The sequence below is a fragment of the Eulemur rufifrons genome, chromosome 17 (genome assembly GCF_041146395.1).
Source record: "Eulemur rufifrons isolate Redbay chromosome 17, OSU_ERuf_1, whole genome shotgun sequence".
Taxonomy (NCBI): Eukaryota; Metazoa; Chordata; class Mammalia; order Primates; family Lemuridae; genus Eulemur; species Eulemur rufifrons.
This window is the reverse complement of record NC_090999.1, coordinates 82474330-82491444: the sequence shown is the minus strand read 5'-3', so window position 1 is coordinate 82491444 and position 17115 is coordinate 82474330. Positions and strand designations below refer to the sequence as shown.

At 41.8% G+C, this 17115-nt stretch overlaps 1 protein-coding gene across 2 annotated transcripts in view; it reads left to right on the top strand.

Moving 5' to 3' along the window:
• Positions 1-17115, top strand: part of SEMA6A (semaphorin 6A) — a 124833-nt gene that overhangs the window by 75086 nt on the left and 32632 nt on the right. For both annotated transcript variants that reach the window (XM_069491921.1, XM_069491920.1), the window contains exons 7-15: positions 2397-2487; positions 5750-5869; positions 6560-6648; positions 7513-7730; positions 11663-11794; positions 13933-14088; positions 15527-15703; positions 16075-16215; positions 16307-16387. In XM_069491921.1, coding sequence (XP_069348022.1) covers positions 2397-2487; positions 5750-5869; positions 6560-6648; positions 7513-7730; positions 11663-11794; positions 13933-14088; positions 15527-15703; positions 16075-16215; positions 16307-16387 — 1205 coding nt within the window. The remainder of the gene's footprint in view (positions 1-2396; positions 2488-5749; positions 5870-6559; positions 6649-7512; positions 7731-11662; positions 11795-13932; positions 14089-15526; positions 15704-16074; positions 16216-16306; positions 16388-17115) is intronic.

Genomic DNA, 17115 nt, shown 5'->3' with positions numbered 1-17115 from the left:
TTACTTCATGGAAAGAAGATGTCATCATGGCATTGTTTTGTCCTTTACTTTCCCAAAGTCACAAACCAATACATGAATTCTTCACTGCTTTCTCCCTTTGACTAGCAATAGCTATGGCCACATTTTTAGGAGTAGGTACATTTTAAAAACCAGATCCTCCTTGTCTATTGTTTCCCTGCTTGCCAGGATTAGAGCGTGCACTGCTTGGGATAAGGGCATTTCCGTTGCATCATTGTGTGCTAAGCATCACTTTTGAACACTTGCCAGACCCACAGACCGCAGAGTCTGTCACAGTTCAACAGAAAGCTCTTGTTGGGATAAAATATCTGAAAAAGATTTTCACGAAAAATGTTCTAGGGGGAAGAGTACATTGCTTTAAAGAATGTCTGATTTGGCCATCTTTCCCCTAAAAGTATATATTTATAACACAACTATTGTATGTGATTCACAACTACAGTTTAAAAGACTAGGATGGCTTCAACAGGGGCCATCTCGAGGGCTTACAGATAGAAAAGGCCTGTCATATCCCTGGAATGGTTTCAAAGGGTTTAGGGCAAAAGGCACAATTCACTGGACAACACACAGTTGCTCAGTGGGAACCGCACCCTTTCCTCCTGGGCCGTGACCTGAGCACCTTGATTTAGGGCACCTGCATTCACTGCTAACAGCCTGCCCATGGATCCTTCCTCAGCATCAGTGTTGCCCTGGGTTTCTCTTCTCTGTTTTCAAATCTGTGCTCAAACCATACGACTCCAAGATGATAAACAAAATACGCTAAAACTGTAAAGAGGATTGTACCGCAGATGAATATAAAAACATTAATGATATGGAGATCATTCTACGGACTCAGTGGCGCTGAGATTTTGCATGCAAGGAAGATCCCACGGCATAAGGAAGGAGACCATGTGGTATAAAGCAGGAACCACAGTTTTACTGGTCAGGGTAGGCCAACCTCTGACTGATGTTAGTAGCTGAACAAAGGGGTTTATTTCCTGCTCACATTACAGTCAAGTGTGGGGCAGTGAGAGAAGTCTGTTCCACGAGGCCATCAGAAGGCCAGGCTCCATGCTGCTCATACCTCTGCCATCTCCCAGGTCTTGCAATCCTTTGTATCCAGGGGAGAAGGTGGAAAGGGAGCCAGAGTGGGGGACCCTGGGAGGTTTTGAGGGGCAAGACCTAGAGGCGACGCATGTCCTTACACTCACATTCCACTGGCCATACTCAGCTGCAAAGGAGGATGGGAAATGTCATTTAGTGCCATCCGGAGGAAAGGGAAATGGAGTTTGGTAAATAGCTGGCAAGGCTTTGCCACACCCACGATGCCTAAGGGGCCAGGCAGGCAGCTTATGGAGTTCAACAAGCAGGATGAAGGTACATTCTGAGGGTGAAGGGGCCTCAGTGCTGGAAACCACATGCTCGTCCACAGACCGTGGCAGGGATGGGCTATGGCTGGCTGTTGCAACTCGGTTAAAAAGGGCCTGAGTTGACTCTCCCACTTGTTCAAAAAGGAGCAACAAATCCAGGTTTTCATGTGAAATCTTCCTTTTTCAAAAATTTGGGCTCAGTTTCGTTTCGTTTCTTTTCTTTTTCTTTCTTTCTTTTTTGAACATGCTAAAATGGCCAAACAAAACTGACTAGCAGGCCAGTGATAACCTCTAGCATAAAAGAACAAGACCTTGACTGGGCACTGGGAGATGGAAGTCAGATAACAGCTGTCCCCTCGCTACTTTTGAGTGGTGTGAGCCCCTCGGCTTGTGGGGCTCTGGTCCCTCCCATCTACAGGACCTGAAACTGGTACACGTTTCTAAAACCACTTCTAGAGCTGCCGTTCCGTGACTCTGAAGTAGGTGCGAAAGGCCACCTGAGCTCTGCCTACATCCATGTTTTTGCACCTCTGCTGATGCCACACCAGTCTACCAACTAACTGGAGGAAAGATTCCAGTGTCTCCTACTGGGATTCAGTCCACAAAGGCAGCACTCCTCAGGCAAAACAAAACCAGAAACTGAGTTTTCTCTATAGCCTTCATGACTGAACAGATTATTGGGCTTGGAGCAGGGTAGGTTTTCTCAGGGATTGCCTCAGAAACTCCCTGGGTTGGAATGCTTATTTCTAGATCACTCCATAAGGATATGGGAATCTATTTATTGCAATGGTTAAGAATCAAGCAGACATGACTGAATTTCAGACTCTCCCAGCTAAAGAGCCTTGGTCAAGTGACTTAATCTCTCTAAGCCTCAGCTTCTTCATCTGAAACCTATCGATTTATCTCAGAAAGTATTTATGAAATGATTTGCCAGCATACATATGATTTACTTAGCACATAAGTGCTTTTAAATATCAGTTGCTTTACTACTTTTGGTTGTTGTTCGTAATTAAGTTCTACTATTTCATTTAGATGGATACTTTGGAACCTTTTGGGGATGAATTTAGTGGAATGGCCAGATGCCCTTATGACGCCAAACATGCCAATGTCGCACTGTTTGCAGGTAAACGGCCTGATTTCTTCTCGTTGCATTTGCTTTTGCGTGTTTCCGCCTGTCACTGGGAGTCTGCTCTGGAGGATTCACGGAGTCACGGTTGTACTTTGATTCTCTGGTGAATACTGTAATTAAGAATGCCTTTTCCATTTGAAATCGGTATGAAAATTGTACTTTTGCTTCTCAGGAGAAGACTTTGCCACACTCACCCATGATTTTGTGCTTTCAGAAAAGGGTAAGAGCATAGCACCCAACATGCACTGTATCAATTAGGGCATGTTTGGGCTCAAATAATAGAAAATCCCACCTCAAACCACCAATGGGAAAAAGAAAAATAAAATAAAATTTAAATTAAAATTAAAATAAACCCCACCAATATGCATTTATTGTTTAAGGTAGGGTAGACTGTGGGGTTGGTTTGATGCAACAACTCCACAATATTATCCAGGATGCAACTACTTTTCATTTCCCTGCTCTGCATTGACTTCATCATGAGACTGGCTGTTCTCGCAGAGGGTGGCTGTCAGCCCCAATTAGGGCTACGTGCCTTGTTCACACATAGAAGGGAAAGGGAATGAAACAAAAGGAAGCTTCTGGAAGCTGTCTTAGAACAGTGAGGCCACATACCCATAAGCAGCCAACAAACATCTTCTCAAATATCATTGACCTGATTAGGTTACACTGCACCACGCCTGTCTCTGACCAAGTGATGGTGGTGGCTGAGGCGTGATGCTGATTGTTGGGTTGACCATACTCCCCAACCTCACCCCTTCCACTGCAAAGCATATAAAGAAATAGCAAACAGGCCATTATTTTCAGATTTAGTGGGATTTTTGTGTATGAGTTTGTGTGCTTTAATTAGGAATTTATTTAGGAATCCATTGCCAGCTGTGTGTGTGGAGGTGGGTGTAGAGAGAAGTGTTGGTATAATAGTGATTGTCAAAGCATGTAATAAAGCAGTTAGCTATAATTTCCATCACAGCAGCTAAAAACGGGCACATCCTAGCTGGATGAGGGACTTTGGGGCTTTGATTATGAAACAAGTTTAGTTTCTGGCTCCTTGAGCCTCTTCCCAGTGTCACCCATTTGTGGGCCTGAATCTGCAGTGACACACTGTAGAATTAAGAAGGAAAGGTTGCTGAGTTCTCCCCCTAAGTGAGAGCACGTGGTTACTGGGAAGCAGCACTGTCAAGAACACAGTCATGTAGACCGATGTGTAAGCACAGGCAGGAGCAAGGCCGGTGGCTAGAGTGCCTGAGCACGTCCCCAGGTGCATGACTGCTGCTGGAACACCGCTCTGACGCTTGGAACCTGCATTAGTTGGGATCTGGAGGATGTGAGCTGCAGGGGAGAATTTAAATTTAGCTGTAAACTAAGAAGAGGACTTGCTGTAGCCTGAGGCAGAAAAGGGAGAATGGGCAGAGTATTTATAAAGGCTGCTAAGCTTCCAGGAGCTGGAGCAAGACACATGAGATGGTACTATGACTACCCCCACCCCCAGGGGTATATTTGAATAGTTTTTCACTGAAATGTTTGAAATCTCATAAAAATTCAGCTCAGCCCTCATTAATAGAAGATCCACCTTGCAAATGAATGGTGTCATAACCAAGAGTGGCAGGAAAATGTTTTGTTTTACAAGTAAAAGTTCTGGCGAGATACCCAGTGTTGAAATGAACATAAAACAAAAAGAGTCCTGGGTAGCAGTTAGGAGGAATACCCATCACTCCCTCCTACTCCCTCCACTGCCCAGGTAGTAGATCTGCATGACTTTGGGCTACAGGAATATTGAATATATACCCTATCGTCATAAATAGAGAAAGAGGCCGGGCGCGGTGGCTCACGCCTGTAATCCTAGCACTCTGGGAGGCTGAGGCGGGAGGATTGCTTAAGCCCAGGAGTTTGAGGTTGCTGTGAGCTTAACTGATGCCACAGCACTCACTCTAGCCCGGGCAACAAAGCGAGACTCTGTCTCAAAAAAATAAATAAATAAATAGAGAAAGAATATCTTTATGGTCTAGGTCTTATGTTCCATAAGAAAAGTTGTGATTTGTAGATAATATTTTTTGTCAATGGAAAGGTTCACTGTCTGCAGTTCAAATCTACCAAACTACAGTCAACACTATTGATATATAGCTGTTAATAATGCAGGTATCAAGATAGCTCTAACCTGAACTTGGGAAAATTTCACTTATTTTAAGACCAAAGGTAGACATTCAGATCTTTGCTTAGATATGTTGGGATAAGCTTTCTTTTGAAAAGACCATTATGCTTATCCTTTACATGAAAGAGCTTAAACAGTACTACACTGTATATAAGTCACTTTGACGAACAATTAGTGAAGATATGTAATCCACTACAAATGAATTAAGGAAGTAATTTTTTATTTTGGATATAATTATTATTTCCATTTAATCTACATAGATTTTGCTATTCTAAAACATCCCATCTCATTATTTGTTGTTGCCAGAGTGTTTGCAAACCCAGGAAAGAACCAAAAGTTCTAGGACTAATCTTCACTTCTTTCTCTTTTGCCTGGGGTGTACCCTCAAGCATATCTCCCCAAAAGCATGAATTCTTAAAGAAAGGCCAGTTGGGAACACAGCATCATCCCTTTTCCTTTGCTTTGGCATCTTATATATCAGAATGTTTTCAGTTTGTGACTTTGGAAATACTGATGCAAATATCTGCTACTGAAGCTACACTGTCAGGGTTTAGTGAGCTTTCATAACAGAGGCATGACTCCAGGATATAAGTATTAATAGTAATTTAGTCAGCCCATTTTTGCCTGTGAATCCTTTCCTTTTGGTTCCCGTTTTCTGCCCCGGCTGAGGACTCATTTACTTGTGCACGTACTTGAAATGTCTTATGATACAATCAGCGCCTGTCTTTCCCTGGGCTCCCTCCTAATCCACTTTACCACGGTGTGGTGGCAGTAGCAGTGTCTGAGGGTCTTTGGCCTTGAGATTTCAGTCAAGGTCCAGCTAATCAAGTGAAGCAAACAACATTTTTCATTTACTCTGTTCCCTGAGCTGCTGCTGCTTTAAAAAATTGCCATGCAATTTAAAAATGAAAAATGTTTCATCTCTTATGATCCCAATTTAAAATGGTTAAGAATGTGGGCCAAGTGTTTTCCCATCGACTCTTGGATTTTTCCCAATTGTCCTATCTCATTTGCCTGATGTAGGAAAGCAATCTGGGGGATGTCTTTATTATTCCTCCACCCTTACTGTCTAGCTCCCACTCTGTGCACCTCTTTTCTTTTTCTTCCAAGATGGTAAACTGTATTCGGCCACAGTGACTGACTTCCTTGCCATCGACGCAGTCATTTACCGGAGCTTGGGAGACAGCCCTACCCTGCGGACCGTCAAGCATGATTCAAAATGGTTAAAAGGTGAACAAACAATTAAAAGAAGAAAGGAGTGGGGAGGGAGTACATATCTCGTGGGAGATTTAGAATCTGGATGGACTAGACTGTAGCTTCATTCTTGTAATGGCTTCTGACAGACGGAACCATGTAAATTGCATCTTTTGCCTCAGCTGATTTATTTACCTCCCTTTCTCCCTTCCTCTGAGTTTCTGGAGTATTAAGAAAACTACCAGTGCCACCAACAATAGAATACATTACATTCATCTTTCCCTGCCTCAAACTCTCATTTCAGTATCCCACATGACAAGAACAGAACAATTCATGCATGGACGGGGACAGGGGATTGGAGGTGGTGGGGAAGAGGGAAAAAAGCTATTCACAACCCTGCATGAGTCAGGGTGACCAGGCAATGTGTACAAAATCCTCTCTGTAATATGAGCAGGCCATTGTGGAAAGTAAAATTACAGAGATATGCAAAACTCATTTATTCTTTATTGTTGATTGCAAAGCTTCTGAAAGATAACAATCTGTAAGCTTGAATGCCTTCTGAAATCACCAGAACTTGCATGTGTGAAGTTATTAGAAATGGTTAGTGTTAACCAATGTCTAATGGCCCTACACTTTTAATTAATAACATGTCTTTGGTTACACTTGACTGAAATTCTTTTAACTCTCTGTGACATGTTCTCAATTAAAGTGTCCATTTGTTTGCAGAACCATACTTTGTCCAAGCGGTGGATTATGGAGACTATATCTACTTCTTCTTCAGGGAAATAGCAGTGGAGTACAACACCATGGGAAAGGTAGGAGGAGGGAGCGTCCCTGGCTCCCTTTGTAACATTTTAAGAAACCCACTTTTGGACCAGTGTTGTTATGAATGACCTTGAAATCAGAACCATAAATCAAATTACAAGGTCATCATTTTAAGAAGATGCAGCCCAAGATTGGCAGACATGAAACACTGTGCTGTCTAGTTCCTATGTGCTTTTTCAGAACAGTAACAAATTACAGGAAACCTCTCAGGTATTTCAATTGAAAATTTAACTGACAGATATTTGGTTGATTTCATACTGGGTCTTAAGTATATTGAGATGTGGTTTACAGGTAAAGGCCAGTTTTTCTTTTTACTTGAGTCGCTCCACAGAGAGAGTAAATAACCAATATCTTTAAGTACACTGAGTCCTGATTTTTGTCTTTATTGCAAAAAGCAATAGAACCCTTAGGGGATGCCAGTTATTTTGACCAGAGAGTAGATGCAGGTCCCTAGGTTGGAGGGCAGAATAAAATGCTGGGGCGGCTTGCACAGATTCAGGGCCCAGAGGCAGCGAGGGAGAATGGCAGAGATGATGCATACAAAGTGTGCTTTTGTTTGAGGAAATAAAAAGCTAAGCAGTCTGTATGGAAATGAGTTTATGTGGCTGGGAGCTGATCCCCTGAAGGATTTATGGCTCTGTATTAAATGCCACAGCCTTATCTTTTAAAACACGCTGTTCCAATGCTGAGTTTTCCTCTTTTTTTTTTTTTTTTTTTTTGCTACTGATTTTAGAAAGAGTACTAAATTAAACATCTTGTTGTTTTGTCTCTATTTTCAAGGAAATGCAAATTCTAGCAAGATCGCCTCCCAAAATGACTGCATTTCGTCTTCCCCATGTGTTTTTCCTCTGCAGGTAGTTTTCCCAAGAGTGGCTCAGGTTTGTAAGAACGACATGGGAGGGTCTCAGAGAGTCCTGGAGAAGCAGTGGACATCTTTCCTGAAGGCGCGCCTCAACTGCTCCGTTCCCGGAGACTCTCACTTTTACTTCAACATACTCCAAGCAGTTACAGATGTGATTCGTATTAATGGCCGTGATGTTGTCCTGGCAACCTTTTCCACACCTTTTAATAGGTAACCATGCCTGGCTGTGTGGGCCTCATCAGTTCTTCCCAGCTTCCTTCTCCCAAGGGGCTCTCTTCTAATACACAGCATTCACAACTGGCTGCTTTTAAACTGTTTGTAGCTGAGAAGCACTTAACAATTACTTTTCATCAACAATTTATAGTAATTTATAAGCACTGTTAGACTAAGGTTTTAGGGAAAGTAATTAGATAAATTACAACAATATCTTCTGTTTATGTGCCCAGCATATAAACACTATTCATGTGTTATTTCTAAATCTCTCCAGCAATCCTAAAGTCTAGATAATATTGTTCCTTTTTTCCACTTGAGGAAACCCAGCTCAAAATATTACACTGCCCGGTCCATGCAGTCAGTAGATGGAAGAGGCAGCTTTAGAACTTCAGAATGTTTCTCCTGTCTCTTCTAGGTCATGTGACATTCTACAGTATTGACTTGCAGTATTTCCATGACTGGAGCAGCACCTTTTGAAGTAAAAACACTGGAAATTTATTAAAATGCCTCAGGGTAGAATTTAGGATTCAGATGAGTCTATCATGCATCTCACCTAAGGGACTCTGGTTACTATCCTGTCCAGAGAAGTCACCCTTGGAAGATCTCACTCAACAAGTTGGGCCACAGCCCAGATCCCAACCACAGCACCACTGTCTGACTTTGGAGGGCTCTAGTGAGGGTATATAAGTCATCAAATATGGTACCTAGAAATGCTGAATGTCAGCCTATTCATTCCTATTTTTGTATTTAGTTAAAGCTAAGACTTTAAGCAATTAAATGACACAGTAATAATGGTTCCTAGGGTAGTAAAAATGTGTGGAGATTAAAGAATCGAAGGAAGATAAGCATTAGCATCCCTCCTTAGTGCTCAATTCTCTGTTAGCCAACAAGATTTCAGAGTCCTCACACTGTTGTGTGAAAACAACCTTAACTCTGGGCATGGTCATGAAATCTAAATTCATGCACTCTGCTCTCCTTTCTATGTGGAATTTTGGATGTTCTTTAAAGAATATCTTCCTGTGGGAAGATACTGTCTTGCTTTGGATTATGCTTTTTACAAAGACTTGTAAGAACTTGAGTGCCCAGATGACAGGCACAACAATAATGAGATTGGTGAATAGCATCTGGAAAGAAATACATAGGGATTGGGTGGAGCCCAGAACAGAGCAAGTTGCAAGATAAAATCAGTTACAGAGAAGGCAAGACTCAAGAGTCCCCCACTGAAGATATGCAAAAATATGACCCCATATTCCAGCAAGACTTGAGTAAGCTTTAACCATCTACAGGGATTTTTAGACTTGAGGATAGAAAATACATTAAAAAATTCAGGCCTTGATTGTTCATACATCAGAACCCATCTATGTAGGATTTTGAAAAAGTATACTCTCTTGGCACGTGGGGCTAGTGGAATTTAAGAGTGCATTTCTAGTTTTTTACTTTTTTGTTTTCTTTTTATAAGGGTGTGGGTTACTTTGTGATTATAATATATAGTAGGTTTCTGCATATTATGGATACTCCATTTAAAGTATTTTCTTAAATGGCTTCTGAGAAATACTCACCTGATACACGCTTTTGTAGTTTCAGAAACCGTATTTGTTTGGTAAACTCAGAAAATGGTAATCTAACACACAGTTTAAAAGTATGCATACGCATTTTCATCTATAAATTATAGCCCTTCTCTGGTTTTTACTCCTGATTTCATCCCTCTCCACTCTATCCCTTATACGGGGAAATGTGGTCATGTCAGATTATTTCAAATCCTTTAGGGGCCTCTCTTTGCCGTGAGGAAAAAGCCCAGGCTTCCTGGCGTGGCATGCAAGCTCCCTCGTGTTTCCCCCTCCCCTCCTCTGCCACACAGCCTGTGCCACGGGCACATCAGAGCTAAGATCTGCTGCTTGCATGCTCCATGCCTTGCTTGTGGGTTGCTCTCTGCGGGATCCGCCTGATCAACTAGCATCTGCCCATTGAAACCTTGTGGATGCGCCAAGTCTCAGCTGCAGTCACCTCCCGTAGGATCTTGTGCATATTTCTTTTATATGCTGCTCTTACCACATTGTCCATTTGTCATTATTGTTGTTGATATTATTATTATACTTGCTTCCACACTGAACTGTGAGCCAACTGAGGGCAGGCAGGACTCTGCGTTATTTATGGAGTGTTTGCTGCTTTAGGTTAGGGATTCCATAAATATATGTTGAATGAACAGAAGGTGGGAAGAAAGGAATGAAAGGAAGATGACAAGAAGGGAAAGAGGTAGGAAGAAAAGTAGGGAAGGAAGAAGAAAGGATTTTACAAGTGATTCTAACCTGGGGAAAATTAGAAAACCCTAGGGTATCTTTAGTTATTGCAAGGTGCATCATAAAATACTTCAGGCAGTATTTTTCGTATTTTTTTTAATGTATAAGGCAAATACTGTATGTAAGCCTGTTACTTTTAGGAGAGGAAGATGTGAAGAGAATCCTACAAAATTAAATAAATAATGCTCAGGTTCTGAAATTCCAAAATAAATGAGGATTGCTGTCTTATATATTCAATTCTGCAAACAGTATATCCATATATACACTTTAAAATTTATCCAGCCACCTTGTATTAAATAAGCTCTCTAATCCTCTCCCTATTTCTTGCTTTATTAGTAATCCTTCAGTAATTGTGTTATGACATTAAAGATGGCATAAAATTCTCCCAATCATTTACGAAGTGATTTCCATATCCTCTCAACATTTGCAAAATCAGAACTAAATCACTCTCACTGCCCACAGATGTCCCCACACTGCCTGGTGCCCGTGTCTCCTGCTGTGTAATGGCCCACTACCTCAAAGCCTGATTAAAGCTCTTGGCCAGCTGGTGCCTACAATTTATTTGATCAAAATCAAGGAGACACCATTGTCAAAAACAAATGTGGGTTCAAACGTAAACTGTGTACCCAGATGAATGAATAATTCATTTCTTCCCACCATTGATGAAAAAAAAAATGCCTAAGTCCTTCCAAGTGTTCCAGGCAAGAATATAATTATAGGTGGAGACTACTGTCATTATTATTATTTAGCATTTTATAGAGCACTTTATTTGCAAAGTGCTGGTGTTTTAAATACTTAAATTGTTTAGTCTTATGCAAGTAATTAGGAAGTAAAAATTTTAATGTACAGAGACTAATATAAAATGTGTGTGGGTTTCCCCCACACACATTCTCACACCCTGAGTCCTTGGCTTGAAGAACTAAATTCAGAGAAGCAATTTGTGGACAGTTGGGGGCACATTTGTTTCAAATTTTTATCAATATTAAAAATGCAGAATGTTCTCCAGAGATTTCTCTTTGGGTTATTGACAATTAATATTAAGAAATTCATGAAACTTTTATCACCAGCTCAACAATTCTTCCTTTATAAATAAAAACAGTTCAAAACGCAATGTAGACATTTTTCTCTCTGTGAGTTTGCTGTAACTAGTTTTGCCTATTGTTTAAGGCCATTGATGCAAATATGATTGAGAGAAACATTCTGTTTATGCACTAAAATCCTTTACATTTGTAATGTTCAGGGTTTAAAACCCATTGACTGCCACACTAGAAAAAAAATTATTTTCCTTGAGGCCATGGTGTTTTATTATGAAAATAGAATAAAAACTTCGAAAACACAACAATCCTTTATAATTTAATGAAAAATTTGTTATTTTTTATTGTTTTCTATGCTTGAGTTATATGCAGCTTGAAAAATAGTTTTCTCAGCTCCCAAGTTAAAGAGATGTGTGAGTTATATATGCTTCATGATGCCCCAGGCTCAAAACTAGTGTGAGTTAGATACAACTCACATGGCAGCTAATGCGTTAAATTTCAACTGCCTGCAGTAGGAAAGTTTATTTGGAGTATGTTTTCCAAGCTGCATACAAAAATGTTGCATGAGTAACATTTTTTATAAAATGTCACTTTACAGCATCCCTGGGTCTGCAGTCTGTGCCTATGACATGCTTGATATTGCCAATGTTTTTACTGGGCGATTCAAGGAACAGAAGTCTCCCGATTCCACCTGGACACCAGTTCCTGATGAACGAGTTCCTAAACCCAGGTACATGCAAATACATTATACACACACACACACACACACACACACATATATATATGACTATTTTAAACTTTTAGAAATAGTGATGCTCGCTTCTCTGGCAGTGAACATCCTATAAACTGCGTGTCGATGCCTTCTGTGCTAGCCAAGCAGACACAGATGTCAGAACAATAGAAAGGCCTAGGAGATCAATTGCCTTCATCCCATTAACCAAACCCAGAGTTACCTTTTAATATATTCAAGGCAGTGATTCTCTAGTCTTTTGCTTAACCTCTCTACATGTGATTTATTCAATGTATAACAGGAACCATCTGATACAGCCAGGCCCATTGGTCTATAGGTGAGGAAACTGAGGCCCAGAAGTATGTAGTACAAGTTCACATAGCTGGGAATATCATTTCCACTACTCCTTCCCTCTTCCCTTCATTTTATGGAGACCTGTGCCTTTAAACTCTAATAAAATGTGCAATATAAATGGTATTCCCTGGATTTTGTGACTCAGCTGGATCAGAGCTGAGTTCAGATTCCAGACGAAGAGCAAGAATCCATCGGAAACAGTGGATCGTTAGAGTATCTCTGATCTGCCAGGTGCTGGTCTGTTTTGGGTCCAGAGGCAGTGCAATACACCTCCCCACCAAATCATGCCCTAGAATTGCTCTCGCTGGGAACCTGTGGTCCAGAGACTTTTTGGTCCTACATAATCTTCAATTCGCACACTAAGCCTGCTAATTCATTCTTTCTAACCGGGACCAGATGGAACTCAGGAGGTGTGAGTGTGTGCCCTCTCTGTGTGGCACACACTCACACTTCCTCAAAGCATTTGCAGTCTGCGTTCTGAAGAAACTTCCTGGTATGTCTGCCTTTCCCCACTGGAGTTCTGAGCCTCCAGAAGGAAGCCCAATGTCGTATTAAGTTTTTTGTGTTCCAACTCTCTTCTCCAACCTCCAATCCTCCCCACAAAATACCTAGCCAAGTGCACTTGAGAGAAACTCGTGTGGTTTATCCACCTTCATCACCTGAATTATCTGGCATGCTCATACTCTGTTGCTTATGGAGAACAGATTAAGTGCAAAAAGCACACCTCAGCAACCTCAGATAGATTCTCCAAGTCATTCCCTGGAATTGTTAACTACCTTCTAGATGAGCAGGAACAGGAGTTAAGCCTGAGGGATCAGGTTTCAGAATGTTCTAATGTAATACTCTCTCGTTGGTGTGTAAAGATGGTGTCACTCAGCCATCCTAGGACACGCACTGTGAGTGATTTTCTACCCGTCCTTGGCAGTGGATTTACCCACATCCTTCCACGTGCTTGCCTTGTCCCTCTTGCAGAATCAGGATGCTGTCATGGGGCTGGCTGGGATAGTTCCTTGAAACAGTGTCCACATGGGGTGACTCATGCTGGTGTCGTGAGGGGCCAGTCTCCTCTCCTGCACGACTGGGCAAACCTGGTGTCTGGACAGGATTGGCTTCAGTGTTTCCCTGATCTGACTTTGCTGGGATGTCTGTTGACTCCTGAAATTATAGAATTTCTTATAGTAGCACATTTTCACCATCACTGTTCAGTTATAAGAAAATGACCTTTCAGGAGAGAACTTTCTGTATAATTGGCTTTTCATATATGCCAAAATCAAACAAAAATATAAACAACAATAAAAAAAAAAACCCAAATGTTCTTGGAGCGAGCCCCAGATAATGAGAGATGGCTGCATTGAATCTTGCTGGTATGTTTTTTGAATGTCTTTGTTTTCTACTTCTCTTTGTAGAGCAAAATACGTCAAGAACCGCTAGCAGAGTTTCTGAATAACTAGGGCTGTCCCTGAGATGTGTGCAAACCACACTCACTCAGTTGTTTCAAGCTCCATCACTGTTTACTGGCATTTATTTTTGCTTCCTTAGAGGAAGCCAGCTGCCCCCAGCTGAGCTGAACTGCACTGGCTGAGGCTTCTCTATGCAATGAGGAGGCGGCTCAGAGGAAATCTCAGCATATTGTATGTGGTGGCATTCTGCATTGTTCAACTTCCTCTTCTCAGCCTGCAGCACATTCTCCTTCATGCCAAGTGCTTAGAGAAGCAGTTCATTCAAAGAATTTGCCATAAGGCACAAAATAAGCTCCCTCCCTCCCACCCTTTCTTTCATTTTAGGCCGGGTTGCTGTGCTGGCTCATCCACCTTAGAAAAATATGCAACCTCCAATGAGTTTCCTGATGATACCCTGAACTTCATCAAGACGCACCCACTCATGGATGAGGCAGTGCCTTCCATCTTCAACAGGCCATGGTTCCTGAGGACGATGGTCAGGTGGGTGTCAAGCACACCATGTCCTAAATGGAGTTCCATCACTTTATCTTGTACTTGTAGAACGTATCAGTGGATCATGCTTTGAAATGCCACAAACATCTTCTGCTATACTGGGCAATGATTCATCTATGAAATGTTGGCCAGTTGGGTGGTTGCCACAAAACCCCCATAGCCACATTCCCAGTGAGAAATGTTCCAGTGTTTTCAGGCTAGTTGGACACATGCCAGCAATTAAAGGAAAGAAATATATCTCCTTCTGGATTAGTATATTAATCCAGTCTGTGCAAAAATAGAGGAGCAGTGAAGGAGAACCATCAAATGGATGTGGATACCTGTTTGGTTGGATGTGATTGCAAAACATGCTGCAGATGCCACCTGAGCATGGTCCCTGGATTGTTAGCTGTGAAGCAAAGCACAGACATCACGTTTGCCAGCATGAAGGATCCATATAATACTTCACTATTGGTTATCTGAAGTGGTGGCCAACAGAGAAGGAATAGCTAATCAGAGATCTATGATAACATTGAATACTCTTTTTTGTATTTATTTAAGACTTATTTCCAAACAATTCAACAGGCTTTTTCAAGTACCATCCAATTGTGGCAGTCATCAAACAAAATGTTTATTAACTTTATCACCATTTTTATACTGTGACTTTATTGAAAGATATTAAAGTACTGTGATAGCTCCTGCCCATAAAATGGAAACCAGGGTATATAACTTGCAGGAAGATCCGTGTTTTCTGGTTTCAGCTATGGCGCTTAGGACAAATAGGTATCCACAGAATGTCGAAAGACGGAGGGATGTCAGAAAGAGGACGCCCAGTAGGACTTATCTTAGGCATGGCCTTCACCTTTGGCACTGAATAGGTATTATTTGGCTGGCATGTCCTCATATTTACTAGTAGTGCCATTAGCATCCCACCCCCCATCCTTCAGAACTCTCTCAGCCCCTCTACATATAATCAGAAAGCTTTCCAGTCTCACATGTTGTTGATGAAAGCATTGTACCTTAGAGGCAGAATATGGAAAAATGGTTAGTCATTGCTTTTCTTTTCAATGTTAAATGAAATGTTAAGTGAGTTCACTTATTTTTTTTACCTCTTTACAGAATATATCAGTCTCCCTTTGTTGCTCATGGAAGAAATCATTGCTGAGTGGTTTCAGATGGTTACGGCTATCTATTTATTATGGAACTTGGCCTACATGCACACACACACACACACACACACACACCCCTCCTTCCATCCCTTTGGAGCCACACTAATGCTCTGCATATGGAAATAGAGGACCAGAACCGCTTGAGAACGTTATTTATATGCATATATTTTTCTTGAGGTTATTACTAGAAAGCTATGGCATAAGTGTTTGAAGTGGAGAAGGGGACACTTTAATGATAGACCAACAAAGAAATAAAAAATGTGATGCTGTCATTTTAGATACCGCCTGACCAAAATTGCAGTGGACACTACTGCTGGGCCATATCAGAATCACACTGTGGTTTTTCTGGGATCAGAGAAGGGAATCATCTTGAAGTTCTTGGCCAGGATAGGAAACAGTGGTTTTCTAAATGACAGCCTTTTCCTGGAGGAGATGAGCGTTTACAACCCCGAAAAGTGAGTGGAATGTTTGATTCTTTCTCAGTAATTATTTGTTATGCTATTATGATCCCTTTCGTTCAGAGAAAATCATGGCAGACTTAGGTCTTAGGCATTTTTAGATGGCTTTTAATGCTGTTTGCACAAATTTTTTAACAGAGAAAAAGCATTTTCTGCTTGCCAATAACGTGTGTGTTTCTATAGATACACACACGTGCATGTTTATGTGTTTGCGTGTGTGCCTGTGAGTGAGGATCTGCTTCACCTCCAGTTAGATCAGATTAAGAGATCACCTTGTGGGCTGGGAAGTGGGATGTGGGGATGGTGGCAGGAAAAAGAGAACTGACCCAAGAAAGTCAATTAATAATATTATTCTGCCGCAAAATTAGATGCAGCTACGATGGAGTGGAAGACAAGAGGATCGTGGGCATGCAGCTCGACAGAGCAAGCAGCTCCCTGTACGTCGCATTCTCTACCTGTGTGATAAGGGTGCCCCTCGGCCGGTGCGAACGACACGGAAAGTGTAAAAAGTATGTACTTTGCCTCATTGACAATTGCTAACAGAAAATTTGCAGTGTTAGAAAGGAGGCCTAGGTAGCTCATGGTCATCTCTTCCTGCAGAACCTGCATCGCCTCCAGAGACCCATACTGCGGGTGGGTGAAGGAAGCCAGTGCCTGTGCCCATCTGTCACCCAGCAGCAGGTGAGGAGCCCCAAGTGTGGGAAGGGAGAAAGTGGCCTCTGGCTGCTGGGCATTCTGGACATACGATTCTCTGCGCTGCACCCACCACCACACGGCCTTCTCTGCACACACACCCCAGCAACGGGACTGTCGGCCCTTCTCCTTCCCTTTCCCGTTTCCTAGAACCTCACAGCATCGCATGTGGCAGATTTCCAATTGACTAATCATCCTCACACTGATTAAAAACACAGAGAAAGGAAACACCATGGGATTAAAGTATTCCCTGAAGAGAGGGACAAGAAGGTGCCTGCCTTGATCATCACAGTAGGAGAAAAGCACAGAAAAGGAGCAGTCGGATACCAATTAGATTAGTGAGTGGTTTGTCCAGCCATAGCAAAACTGGCTCTTCTAATTGACCGTTCAGGGCAGAGAAGAAATTGCGGAGCATTTGTTAAGCAGTGCATTTGTACTGCAAGCATGGTGTATACATCCAACAAACCTTTCTCCTGAGCTGACGAACAGTTGACCCTATAACTCGCTAGGCAGTCAATCAATTCTTGGCAGTTCTCCAACAGATCAGCTAGAGAGGGCCAGTCTACCATGCCTGTGATTTTGGTGTTTAAAATTGTTACCCTGGCTTTCAGTGCTTAGATGGCATAGGCTAAGAGATTTCTTTTTATGTTTGAACTTCAGTGGATGTGAAATCCAAAGTAACGTTTGGAAAAATATTCAATGCATGTCTTTGATAG